Below are 12,430 nucleotides of genomic sequence, written 5' to 3'. Positions count from 1 at the left end.
ACAGAACAGGACAATTTCAAGTGATCCATCCCTATCCAGAGCAAGGGGTTGCAGCCATGACCATCTTGGCTAATAGCCATTGATAGACCTGTCCTCCAGGAACGTATCAAATTCTTTGTTGAATGTTGTTATACTCGTGGCCTTCACAGCATCCTCTGGCAAGGAGTTCCACAGGTTGACTGTGCGTTGTGTGAAGAAATACTGCCTTTTGTTTGTTTTAAACCTGCTGCCTGTTAATTTCATTGGTGACCCCTAGTTCTTGTGTTATGTGTCTTCCTTATTCACTTTCTCCACACCAGTCCTGATTTCATAAACCTCTGTCATACCCCGCCATCCTCCTCGGTCGTCTCTTGGTTGTTTCTACTTCAGATTCCTCTGAGACCTTGGTCTCAACACAGGGCAGCTCAGTCGCTGTCAATCAATTGCCTACAACTGTTTGTCTCCTCTGGGCCACATCCTGACACGGAAACTCCACAGACTGAACTGGTCAGACGCTTTTGCTGGCACTGGTTCTGGTTAGTAGCCATCGTGAAATCTAACGCCATTAGTAGCTCATCCGCTCTCTCGGTGAGCCAGACTCGGCTTCCAGAGGGCCCAGTCTCCACGGAGGTGGTTCAGTGCTGGCTCCCGCGTTCCCTAGCATTATTCAGCTTCCATCCTCCTCGCTAGCAGCTGCTTCCTCTCCAGGTGCCCTGCGCAGAGAGAGATTCAGTGCAGCATCAAGAAGTTCCAGAGCCTCATGCACAGTCTTTGGCCTCCTTCCCCCTTCTGGCTCTGCAGGGCTGCGGCCAGCTGAGCAGCTCCAACCTGGCCCGCTGACAGCCTGTCTTGGAGGGTAGCGGGGAAGCCGAATGCGCCAGGAGCTCATGTCTATGCAGGGTCTCTGCCAGGTCAGGTGGGGCTTCTGCCCCTCGCTTTCCAGCCCGTAGCCAGGCCCTGACAGCTCAGACTGATGGCTGGCTCCAAACAGCATGTCTGGGCCTTGAGCCAGAGATGGCTAATTCCTGCGTGGGGTAAGTTCTGCAGCAGCCCCAGAGCCTGGCCACAGGAAACCCTCCTTTCAGCCCAGCCCCCGGCCCTTCTGTGCTCGCACACTGAACTGAGCCGAGCCCAGCGAGCTTTTTCCCACCCTGGGCTCCGGGCCCTCGGCGTCCCGCCCCCAGGATCCCACCCTGGGCTCCGAGCCCGTGACGTCCCGCCCCCTGGATCCCACCCTGGGCTCCGGACCATCGGCGTCCCACCCCCAGAATCCCATCTTGGGCTCCGAGCCCTCAACGTCCCACCCCCAGGATCCCACCCTGGGCTCCGGGCCCTCGACGTCCCGCCCCCAGGATCCCACCCTGGACTCCGGGCCCTCAGCATCCTGCCCCCAGGATCCTGCCCCCAGCTGCAGGCTCCGCGGTCGCAGAGATGGGCGCATTGGAGCCGGTGTGAGGCCAGCTGACTGAAGAGGGGCCAGTGGGGCGAGGGGTAACAGAAAAGGGCTGAGGTTGGCCAGGCATGGGCTGGGAGGGTCCCAGGAGGGCTGTGCTATGTAACCCTGGACTGGCCCAGCCCAGGGACTAGCCTGCAGGGACCTGCACTGCCCTGGCCCATGGGACTTGTCCAGCTCCCAGCAGGGAGTGCAGCTGTCCCGTTGTCTGGGGGTTGGGATGGGGGCCGGAGCAGTGCTTGGGGGTGGCATGTAGGCTTGGGGCTGAAGAAGCGGGGCATTGGGGCACAGTGCACCCTGCCCCCCTGCTGTTCCCAGGGCCCAGCAGTATTTCCTGGAGCACCAAGGAACTCCTGTCTCTTCCTTCGGCTCAGCGTGGCTTCCCCCAGATTCCCCTCAGTGACAGGGCAGGTGGGTCAGTGCCATTCTCCCAGAGCAGGTGGGGCATTGGCAGGTCTTGGTGAGTCCCAGGGTGCTTCACACCCCCCCCCCCGACCCCGTTATTCTCTGCAGGGGGCTGACCGCACAGCCTGGCGCTGGTGGGGTGGGAGGGGAGCAGGAAGTGCGGGAAGTCTTGCAATGGTTTGCTGGTCAGTGTAGCGTTTCCTGTTCTTCTTTCTCAGCTGGGGTTGTGCAGTATCCAGGCTAGTGACAGAGCTGCCTGCGTGGGGTCGGGGAGCCCAGTACCACGAGGGATTCACAGGACTCCCCTGCTTCCCGGGAGCTAGGGCTGCAGACACGTGAGTCAGCGCCGGGGTGGGGGGTGCCCTTTCTTACAGCCTTGTCCTGGGCTAAGGGCTCAGCCACAGGGCACGTAGCACCCAGCCCCTCCTGTCACCGCCTGCCCCCAGGAGAAGGGCTCAATGCTGGGAGCTCTGGCCCCCGGCCCCTCCTGAGCACTGAGTCCAGAGAGGTCAGTGCTGGGGACACAACTCCCTCCCAGCCGACTCCAGTTGTAGAGGGTCAGACTGAGTCTCCCTTTCTGCCTCGTTCTGCACCCCAGCCCGGGTCCTGCCCGCCACGGCTCTGCAGGAGCCTCTGGTCTCCCCTCCCCCATGGCCATGGCAGCTGCAGCCCCTCTCCTCGGGGAACAGGTCCTCAGGGCCCTTTGCCAGCAGGTGCCTGGGGCAGTGATGCCAGGGCAGAACAGGGGGCTCACTGCCCCACGGTGCCTTGTAGACAGGGCCCCTCAGAGCCATTCAGAGGGGCTGTCCCCTGACCCAATGGCGAATGTCCATGCAGCACCATCTGACTGGGCTGGGCTGGGCATCAGGCTGTCCCCGGGGGGCTGGGGTACCAGTGGTACTCCCCTGGCAGGTGCTGCCCGCCCACATCCTCATCCCTTAGGCTGCGTCTCTGCTTGCCTGTTACTCGCTGGTGAGCTGCTCTCCCCTCTCAGCCTCCTGGGGCCAGGTCTTGCCCCCAGGAACTTCGGCCACCTTGGGCCCCCTGGGCTCCCAGCCCTTACTACAGCCGTCAAGAATCATAGAAGATCAGGGTTGGAAGGGACCTCTGGAGGCCATCTAGTCCAACCCCCTGCCCAGAGCAGGACCAATCCCAACTAAATCATCCCAGACAGGGCTTTGTCAAGCCTGACCTTAAAAATGTCAAAGGATGGAGATTCCACCACCTCGCTAGGGAACCCATTCCAGTGTTTCACCACCCTCCTCCTGAAATAGTGTTTCCCAATATCCAACCTAGACCTCCCCCACTGCAACTTGAGACCATTGCTCCTTGTTCTGTCATCTGCCACCACTGAGAACAGCCTAGCTCCATCCTCTCTGGAACCCCCCTTCAGGTAGCTGAAGGCTGTTATCAAATCCCCCCGCACTCTTCTCTTCTGCAGACTAAACAAGCCCAGTTCCCTCAGCCCCCCTCATAAGTCATGTGCCCCAGCCCCCTGATCATTTCCGTTGCCCTCCGCTGGACTCTCTCCAATTTGTCCACATCCTTTCTGTAGATGGGGGGGCCCAAAACTGGACACAATACTCCAGGTGTGGCCTCACCAGTGCCGAATAGAGGGGAATAATCACTTCCCTCGATCTGCTGGCTATGCTCCTACTAATACAGCCCAGTATGCCGTTGGCCTTCTTGGCAACAAGGGCAAGCTGTTGACTCATATCCAGCTTCTCATTTACTGTAACCCCCAGGTCCTTTTCTGCAGAAGTGCTGCTGAGCCATTCGGTTCCTAGTCTGTAGCGGTGCATGGGATTCTTCCTTCCTAAGTGCAGGACTCTGCACTTGTCCTTGTTGAACCCCATCAGATTTCTTTTGGCCCAATCCTCCAATTTGTCTAGGTCACTCTGGACCCTATCCCTACCCTCCACCTCTCCACCTCTCCCCCAAGCTTAGTGTCATCTGCAAACTTGCTGGGGCACAGCACACCCTGCCCCTCTGCTCTGCCCAGCTCATCCTGCCCCGGGGCTGTGGGGCTCAGCCCGGCCCTGCAGTATTCCCTGGAGAGCCAAGGACTGCCGCCGTTTGCCCCCCTCTGAGGCCAGGCTGGGTGCCTCCCACTCCAGTGAGTCCATACGCTCGGGCTGGAGCCCCCTCGCCCCAGACTCTAGTGGCTTGCGGGAAGGGAGCATCCCCCCACGCACTGCGTGGGGCTCCCTTGCTCGCTCACTCTGGGGCTCAGCAAGTAGCAGCTAAACCAGAGTCTATTTCTGACCCACCACTTCCTCCCTCTGTGACCTCGGAGCAGCCCTGCCTGAGAGTGGCTCCCAGCCCAGGCTGCTCACGCATGAGACTAACACCTTCCCCCATGATTTGAATCCATTTTGCAAATCAGATTTTGTGGGGCTGTGTCAAAGTGTCACTATTGTCCAGCCAGTCAAGTCCCCCCAGAACCCATGGCCCAGGGTGGTCACTGAGCCACAAACCCCATGGCCAGATCCCCCCGATGGGGGCAGTGCCCCAAAACCCCTGCCCCCAGGGCTGCACGGCTAGGTGTCGGGGCAGCAGTCCACTGGGGAATTTGTGGAACTATTCAGACCCTCCCAAAAAACAATGCGGGAGAGGCGAGCCTGGAAAATGCAAAGGGGACCTGACCACAGGCAAATGAGCCGGGGAAGCTGCAGCAGGCTTGGGGATGGGGCACAGGGTGGTGGCTTGGGGGCTGGTATACGGTTCACACCCGGCACCAGGGGAAGGGGCATTCTCGGGTGACTGTTCTACTCATGGCCTCCAACAGCATCGCCCCTGCCTGCTGTGCGGGGGAGAGGAGCCGGCTCTCTGCAGCTCGTGCCATGGGCTTGGGGATGGAGCTGTGCAGCCCCCAGGCACACAGCGCCCTGCTGCGGCTGCAGGACTCTGAGCTGCGCCTCCTGGAGCTGATGAAGAAGTGGATGGTGCAGCGAGCCAAGAGCGACAGGGAGTACGCGGCCCTGCTGCACAACACATTCTGCCAGCTGGAGAAGCAGGAGGGCTTCGGGCAGCCCCTGCCAGGAGACTACAGAAGCCAGATCAGTGAGGTAGGATGCCTGCCCCAGGCTGGGTCAGCTCTGTAGGCAGAGACCCTGCAGCCATCCGGCCCCGACCCCTGGGCACGGCCTGGAGAGCCAAGCTGGGGGAGGCAAAGGAGGGGCTGGCGGAGTGGGCACACTGCAGGCTGTGGCTCATGCTGGCTCCAAAGACTCCGAGAAGAGGGCATATGGGGATGCAACAGAAACCCCTTTCAGAGGAGCAGCCGTGTTAGCCTGTATCCGCAAAAAGAACAGGAGGACTTGTGGCACCTTAGAGACTAACCCATTTATTTGAGCATAAGCTTTCATGGGCTACAGCTCACTTCATTGGATGCATTCAGTGGAAAATACAGTGGGGAGATTTATATACACAGAGAACATAAAACAATGGGTGTTACCATACAGATTGTAAGGAGAGTGATCAGGTAAGGTGAGCTATTACCAGCAGGAGAGAAAAAAAACCTTTTGTAGTGCTAATCAAGGTGGGCCATTTCCAGCAGTTGACAAGAATGTGTGAGGAACAGTAGGGCGGGGAAATAAACATGGGGAAATAGTTTTACTTTGTATAATGACCCTTCCACTCCCAGTCTTTATTCAAGCCTAAGTTAATGGTGTCCAGTTTGCAAATTAATTCCAATTAATCAGTTTCTCCTTGGAGTCTGTTTTTGTAGTTTTTTGTTGTAATTTTGTGAGTTTTAGGTCTGTAATCGAGTGACCAGAGTGAGTGAAGAGTTCTCCGACTGGTTTTTGAATGTTATAATTCTTGACGTCTGATTTGTGTCCATTTATTCTTTTACGCAGAGACTGTCCAGTTTGGCCAATGTACATGGCAGAGGGGCATTGCTGGCACACGATGGCATATATCACATTGGTGGATGTGCAGGTGAACGAGCCTCTGATAGTGTGGCTGATGTGATTAAGCCCTGTGATGGTGTCCCCTGAATAGATATGTGGGCACAGTTGGCAACAGGCTTTGTTGCGAGGATAGGTTCCTGGGTTAGTGGTTCTGTTGTGTGGTATGTGGTTGCTGGTGAGTATTTGCTTCAGGCTGGGGGGCTGTCTGTAGGCAAGGACTGGCCTGTCTCCCATGATCTGTGAAAGTGATGGGTCGTCCTTCAGGATAGGTTGTAGATCCTTGATGATGCACTGGAGAGGTTTTAGTTGGAGGCTGAAGGTGATGGCTAGTGGCGTTCTGTTACTTTCTTTGTTGGGCCTGTCCTGTAGTAGGTGACTTCTGAGTACTCTTCTGGCTCTGTCAATCTGTTTCTTCACTTCAGCAGGTGGGTATTGTAGTTGTAAGAATGCTTGATAGAGATCTTGTAGCTCTTTGTCTCTGTCTGAGGGGTGGAGCAAATGCGTTTGTATCGTAGAGCTTGACTGTAGACGATGGATCGTGTGGTGTGGTCAGGGTGAAAGCTGGAGGCATGTAGGTAGGAATAGTGGTCAGTAGGTTTCCGGTATTCAGTGGTGTTTATGTGGCCATCGCTTATTAGCACCGTAGTGTCCAGGAAGTGGATCTCTTGTGTGGACTGGTCCAGGTTGAGGTTGATGGTGGGGTGGAAATTGTTGAAATCATGGTGGAATTCCTCAAGGGCTTCTTTTCCATGGGTCCAGATGATGAAGATGTCATCAATGTAGCACAAGTATAGAGTAGGGGCATTAGGGGACGAGAGCTGAGGAAGCGTTGTTCTAAGTCAGCCATAAATATGTTGGCTTACTGTGGGGCCATGCGGGGACCCATAGCAGTGCCGCTGACTTGAAGGTATACATTGTCCCCAAATGTGACATAGTTATGGGTGAGGACAAAGTCCAAACCCCTTTGCGCTCCCTGTTCCTGGGACGGCTGTCAGCAGAGAGGGGCCCCTGCTGTGTAAGGGGCCGGAAGGCAGCCCATTCCCATCAGACAGCACACCCAGGGCCCTGAGCACTGTGGGGCCATCACAGGACCCTGGGCCCCACCCCGTGCTCAGTTCGGGCTGCCCCTTGCCCCGGTGGGGAAGGTGCTGGCTGCAGCTCTGAGGCTGCTCTAGCTGATGCTATGGGGCAGACGCAGGAGGTGCAAAGGCAGGTGAAAGCCCCCCGGGCTTTACTTCTCTGGGCCGGACCAGGCTGGGCCCCGCAGAGGTGCTGCTGAGTGCGAGGAGCCCCGGAGCCATCCCTCAAAGTGCCCTTGGGCGCAGCGAGGGAGGGCAGCACAGCGGGTACCTGTAGCACGGCTGGGACTCTTCCCGCCGGTACCCAGGGCTGTGGGCACCTCGTTCCCACCTGCCTTCAGCTCCCGACCCCCTGCTCTAGCTCCAGCCCAACAACACAAGTTGCCGTGGGCCCCACTCTCGCTTTCCAGCCTAGCACCAGCCCCCAGCCCTACAAGCATCTCCCTGCAGGGCCCACCCCCGGGGGACAAGTCTCAGAGCCAGGCCAGCTGACAGGCTCGTGGGCTGTGGGCTACGACTGGCAGTGTCGGGTTTGGGCTTGGGTCGGAGAGCAGGGTTGGAGCCCCGCCGTTTCAAAGCCCACACTCCAGCCATTGACTATAACAGGGTTTAAAAGAGAACTGGATAAATTCATGGAGGTTAAGTCCACTAATGGCTATTAGCCAGGATGGGTGAGGAATGGTGTCCCTAGCCTCTGTTTGCCAGAGGGTGGAGATGGATGGCAGGAGAGAGATCACTTGATCATTACCTGTTTGGTTCACTGCCTCTGGGGCACCTGGCCCTGGCCACCGTCGGCAGACAGGACACTGGGCTGGATGGACCTTAGGTCTCCCCCGGAGACTTTACCCTCACTGGATTAGCCCTGTGCTCAGACTCAGTGGACATCCCCGGGGCCCCTGAAGGGCTCAGGACACATGTACACAGACCGACAGACAGACACAGATGGACCGACAGCTCGGCCCCAGGCCCAGAGCACATCGCTATCTGGGGAGCTCGGGAGCTCCTGTGTGGTGGATGCACTGCAATTTTGCACGGAGGGCGGCCAGCATGAGCCAGGCGTTCAGTAGAGACCTCATGGGACACTCTGGGGTGCCCCGTATGTACCTCTGCCCCAGGGGCTCACTGTAACCCCATGGCACCTCTGGGCCCTCTGCCAGCTGGCTCCAAGAGGGCCTGGGTCAGAGATCTCAGTCACCCCCAGAGCCCAGCTGGGCCCCTGGAGTCTGCTCAGGCTCCCCAGAAAATACCCCTCGGCTTCCCCATTGCCCTCCCCTAGGCTCCCCCACACTCAGCCACACGAGCTCCTCTGCCTCCATGCTACTGCCTCCCCCGCACACTCTCAGCCCCCGCAAGCTCCCGCCGTGCTCCCGGCCCCGCTGAGCTCTCCCCTCTCCTGGCAGTCCTGGTGGGTGCTGGCGAACCAGACGGAGGTGCTGAGCCAGATCCTGCGGCGCCATGCAGAGGACCTGGCCGCCGGGCCCCTGAGCAAGCTGAGCCTGCTGATCCGCGACAAGCAGCGGCTCCGCAAGGCCTACAGCGAGCAGTGGCAGCAGCTGAGCCAGGACTATGTCAGGGTAGGAAGGGCCCCGTGCCCGCACCAGCAGGGCCCCCAGCGACCCCCAACCCCTGGGACTGCTCCAGGGCGCCGTACCCAGCGGGGCCCCTGCCCAGCCAGCCTCGCGGGAGCTGTGGGCAGCGTGGAGCGGCAGGCGTGAGGCCCTCTCTGCCATGGGGCCGGGTGTTTCCTCGCCCGGGAGAGGCCCTTCTTCCCTGGGGCAACTGCGGCCTGGCGCCCTCATTCCCGGGCTGCCTGCTGAACCAGGCCTGGGATACTCTGCCGGGGCCAAGCGCTGCCTCTGGCTCCGGCCACCACTCTGCCGGGTCTGCCCGCCCACCCCGGCCTCCCCCTGGCTCTGCCCGCCCCCCCGGCGTCCGCCTGGCTCTGCTCACCCCCCATTATCTCCCACAGGCTCTGCCGGACCCCCCCACAATCTCCCCCGGTTCTGCCCCCCCCGCCACCCCCTGACTCTGCCTGCCCCCCCGGCCTCCCCCCGACTCTGCCCGCCCCCCCAGCCTCCGCCTGGCTCTGCCCGCCCCCCCGGTCTCCCCCTGACTCTGCCCGCCCACCCCGGCCTCCCCCTGGCTCTGCCCGCCCCCCCGGCGTCCGCCTGGCTCTGCTCACCCCCCATTATCTCCCACAGGCTCTGCCGGACCCCCCCACAATCTCCCCCGGTTCTGCCCCCCCCGCCACCCCCTGACTCTGCCTGCCCCCCCGGCCTCCCCCCGACTCTGCCCGCCCCCCCAGCCTCCGCCTGGCTCTGCCCGCCCCCCATGGCTCTGCTCACCCCCCATTATCTCCCACAGGCTCTGCCGGACCCCCCCACAATCTCCCCCGGTTCTGCCCCCCCCGCCACCCCCTGACTCTGCCCACCCCCCCAGCCTCCCTCGACTCTGCCCGCCCCCCCAGCCTCCGCCTGGCTCTGCCCGCCCCCCCGGTCTCCCCCTGGCTCTGCCCGCCCCCCCGGCCTCCCCCTGGCTCTGCCCGCCCCCCATGGCTCTGCTCACCCCCCATTATCTCCCACAGGCTCTGCCGGACCCCCCCACAATCTCCCCCGGTTCTGCCCCCCCCGCCACCCCCTGACTCTGCCCGCCCCCCCGACCTCCCTCGACTCTGCCCGCCCCCCCAGCCTCCGCCTGGCTCTGCCCGCCCCCCCGGTCTCCCCCTGGCTCTGCCCGCCCCCCCGGCCTCCCCCTGGCTCTGCCTGCCCCCCATGGCTCTGCTCACCCCCCACAATCTCCCCCGGTTCTGCCCGCCCCCGGCCTCCCCCCGACTCTGCCCGCCCCCCCGCCTCCCCCCGACTCTGCCCGCCCCCCCGGTCTCCCCCTGGCTCTGCCCGCCCCCCCGGCCTCCCCCTGGCTCTGCCCGCCCCCCATTATCTCCCACAGGCTCTGCCAGACCCCCCCACAATCTCCCCCGGTTCTGCCCCCCCGCCTCACCCCGACTCTGCCCGCCCCCCCGGCCTCCCCCGACTCTGCCCGCCCCCCCAGCCTCCGCCTGGCTCTGCCCGCCCCCCCGGCCTCCCCTTGGCTCTGCCCGCCCCCCCGGCCTCCCCCCGACTCTGCCCGCCCCCCGGCATCCGCCTGGCTCTGCCCGCCCCCCATGGCTCTGCTCACCCCCCACAATCTCCCCCGGTTCTGCACCCCCGGCCTCCCCCCGACTCTGCCCGCCCCCACAGCCTCCGCCTGGCTCTGCCCACCCCCCCGGCCTCCCCCCGACTCTGCCCGTCCCCCCGGCCTCCCCCTGGCTCTGCCCGCCCCCCATGGCTCTGCTCACCCCCCATTATCTCCCACAGGCTCTGCCGGACCCCCCCACAATCTCCCCCGGTTCTGCCCCCCCAGCCTTCCCTCGCTCTGCCCGCCCACCATGATCTTCATCGGGCTCTGCCCACCCATCACAGCCTCCCCCGGCTCTGCCCATCCCCCTCATTGCCCTGGCCTCCGCCCAACCCCCCAATCACCCCTCCGGTCTCTGTCCTGTCCCCCAGTCACCTCCCTTGGGGCTCTGCCCAGCCCCTGCTGTGGGGCACAGGGGGTTACGCTCCTCACACCAAGCGTTTCTGTGTTATTCACAGACAAACCAGCAGGAGCTGGAGAAGCTGAAGTCGCAGTACCGGAGCCTGGCCCGGGACAGTGCCCAGGCCAAGCGCAAGTTCCAGGAGGCCAGCAAAGGTGGGTGCCCTGCCCCACCCCTGCCCCTCGCTGCTCCCAGCCTGAGCTGGGGTGAGTGGCACTGAGGGGAGCACCAAGCTTGCCCGGGATGCCAGCAATGGGGCTGCTCTGGCTGAGGCCAGGCCTGACCCCCAAGCTCCCTGCGGCTCTGCCACTCCCTGGCTCTGGCTGCTAGCAAGGCTCTTCTGTCCCGGCGTCCCCGGGCGATGCTCTGGAACTGCTCCCCGCGAAGCCAGTCAGGACTCTGGGGGAGTCTCCTCTCTGGGAGCAGCCTGTCTGCAGGACCCACAGCTCACACGGCTTCCACCTTCCTGGGTCTGACCTTGGAGCATTCAACATCCTCTGCACCTCTGTGCGCTTCCCACAGCGAGTCTGCCCAGGTGGGGTCTTGGGGAAGCCAGAGGGTCCTGCCCCCCAACTCTGCACTCAGACGGGACTCTCAGCCAGCCAGTAACACAGAAGGTTTATTAGACCACAGGAACACAGCGTAGGGCAGAGCTCGTTAGCACAGAAATCTGTGACTTTCAGCCAAGTCCATCTTGGGGGGAGGGGAGCCCCCTGAGCCCCAAGCCAGCCGACTGACTCGCTTCCAGCTGCCTGGCCCCTGCCCTGTCAGTTGCTCCTCCTCTGGCCTTTGTTTTGCTTCCCAGCCAGAGTCACCTGGTTGCATCCCCCTCCTGGGTCTCAGGTGATGAAGGGGCGGCCACAGCATCCATGCAGGCAGCTGGAGCAACCCCCACAAAGGTCACACACGCTTATTCCCATCACCTAGGCATTGGTGTAATACACAGGGAAACAGAGGCATACACAGCATTCATGCAAAACAGTAAGACTCACATACAGCATAGCAAGGGGAAATCCCCACTTCCTCATACCTTGCAAACGCAGCCTGCTCTGCTGGTCCGTGACCCCGCTGGCCAGTCCCCTGGGCTGCGCTCCCTAGAGTTGCCAACTTTCTATTCACACAGAACTGAACACCTCTGCCCCACCCCTTCTCCGAGGCCCCTCCCGTGCTTGCTCCACACACCCCACCCCACCCCCCCCCGTCGGTCGCTCGCTCTCCCCCACTGTCACTTGCTTTCACTGGGCTGGGGCAGGGGGTTGGGGTGTGGCGGGGGGAGAGCTCTGGCTGGGGCCAAGGATGAGCGGTTTGGGGTGCGGGAGGCGATTCCAGGCTGGACCGGGGGGGTTGGGGTGCAGGGGGTTGGGGTGCAAGTTCCTGGCAGCACTTACCACGGCTCCGAGGAAGTGGCCGCCAGGTCCCTGCGCCCTCTAGGTGCATGGGCGGCCAGGCGGTTCTGCACGGTGTGCACTGCCTTTGCACCGCAGGTACCTCCCCCTGCAGCGCCCATTGGTCACAGTTCCCGGCCAGTGAGAGCTGCGGAGCCGGTACTCGGGGCAGAGGCAGCGCGTGGAGCCTCCCAGTCCCTGATTGCCCCAGGCCCCTGCTGGGCCGCTGACTGGACTTTTAACGGCCCGGTCGTTGGTGCTGGCCAGAACCGCCAGGGTCCCTTTTCCACTGGGCGTTCCAGTCAAAAACCGGACACCTGGCAACGCTAGCGCTCCCTTCCCGCCGGCAGGGACCGCGGGGAATTGGGCTGGGGTGCCTCTCCCAGGACTTCCCCAGCTGCCGCTCTCCCCCCAGACAAGGACCGGGACAAGGCCAAGGACAAGTACGTGCGGAGCCTGTGGAAGCTCTACGCCCTGCACAACCAGTACGTGCTGGCCCTCAAGGCTGCCGAGCTGCACCGTACGCTGCACTTCCAGCAGGCGCTGCCCGCCCTGCACCGCTCCCTGCATGGCCTGCACCAGGAGATGGCGCTTGTCCTGTAAGAGCCCCGCCCCGGCATTCCCACCCCCTGCTGCTGCCA

The 12,430-nt window shown here is 62.2% G+C and overlaps 1 protein-coding gene across 1 annotated transcript in view; it reads left to right on the top strand.

The window, feature by feature from the left end:
- Positions 1-2,094: 2,094 nt before the first annotated feature.
- FES (FES proto-oncogene, tyrosine kinase) overlaps positions 2,095-12,430 on the top strand; it is a 32,874-nt gene continuing 22,538 nt past the window's right edge. The window contains exons 1-5 of the mRNA XM_077827942.1: positions 2,095-2,172; positions 4,626-4,905; positions 8,231-8,404; positions 10,463-10,559; positions 12,205-12,388. Of these exons, the coding sequence (XP_077684068.1) occupies positions 4,681-4,905; positions 8,231-8,404; positions 10,463-10,559; positions 12,205-12,388 (680 nt within the window). The 5' untranslated portion in view covers positions 2,095-2,172; positions 4,626-4,680. The remainder of the gene's footprint in view (positions 2,173-4,625; positions 4,906-8,230; positions 8,405-10,462; positions 10,560-12,204; positions 12,389-12,430) is intronic.

This window comes from Eretmochelys imbricata, chromosome 10 (assembly GCF_965152235.1).
Source record: "Eretmochelys imbricata isolate rEreImb1 chromosome 10, rEreImb1.hap1, whole genome shotgun sequence".
In the NCBI taxonomy this organism is placed as follows: Eukaryota; Metazoa; Chordata; order Testudines; family Cheloniidae; genus Eretmochelys; species Eretmochelys imbricata.
The sequence above is the reverse complement of the archived record's forward strand: the minus strand, read 5'-3'. Positions and strand labels throughout refer to the sequence as shown.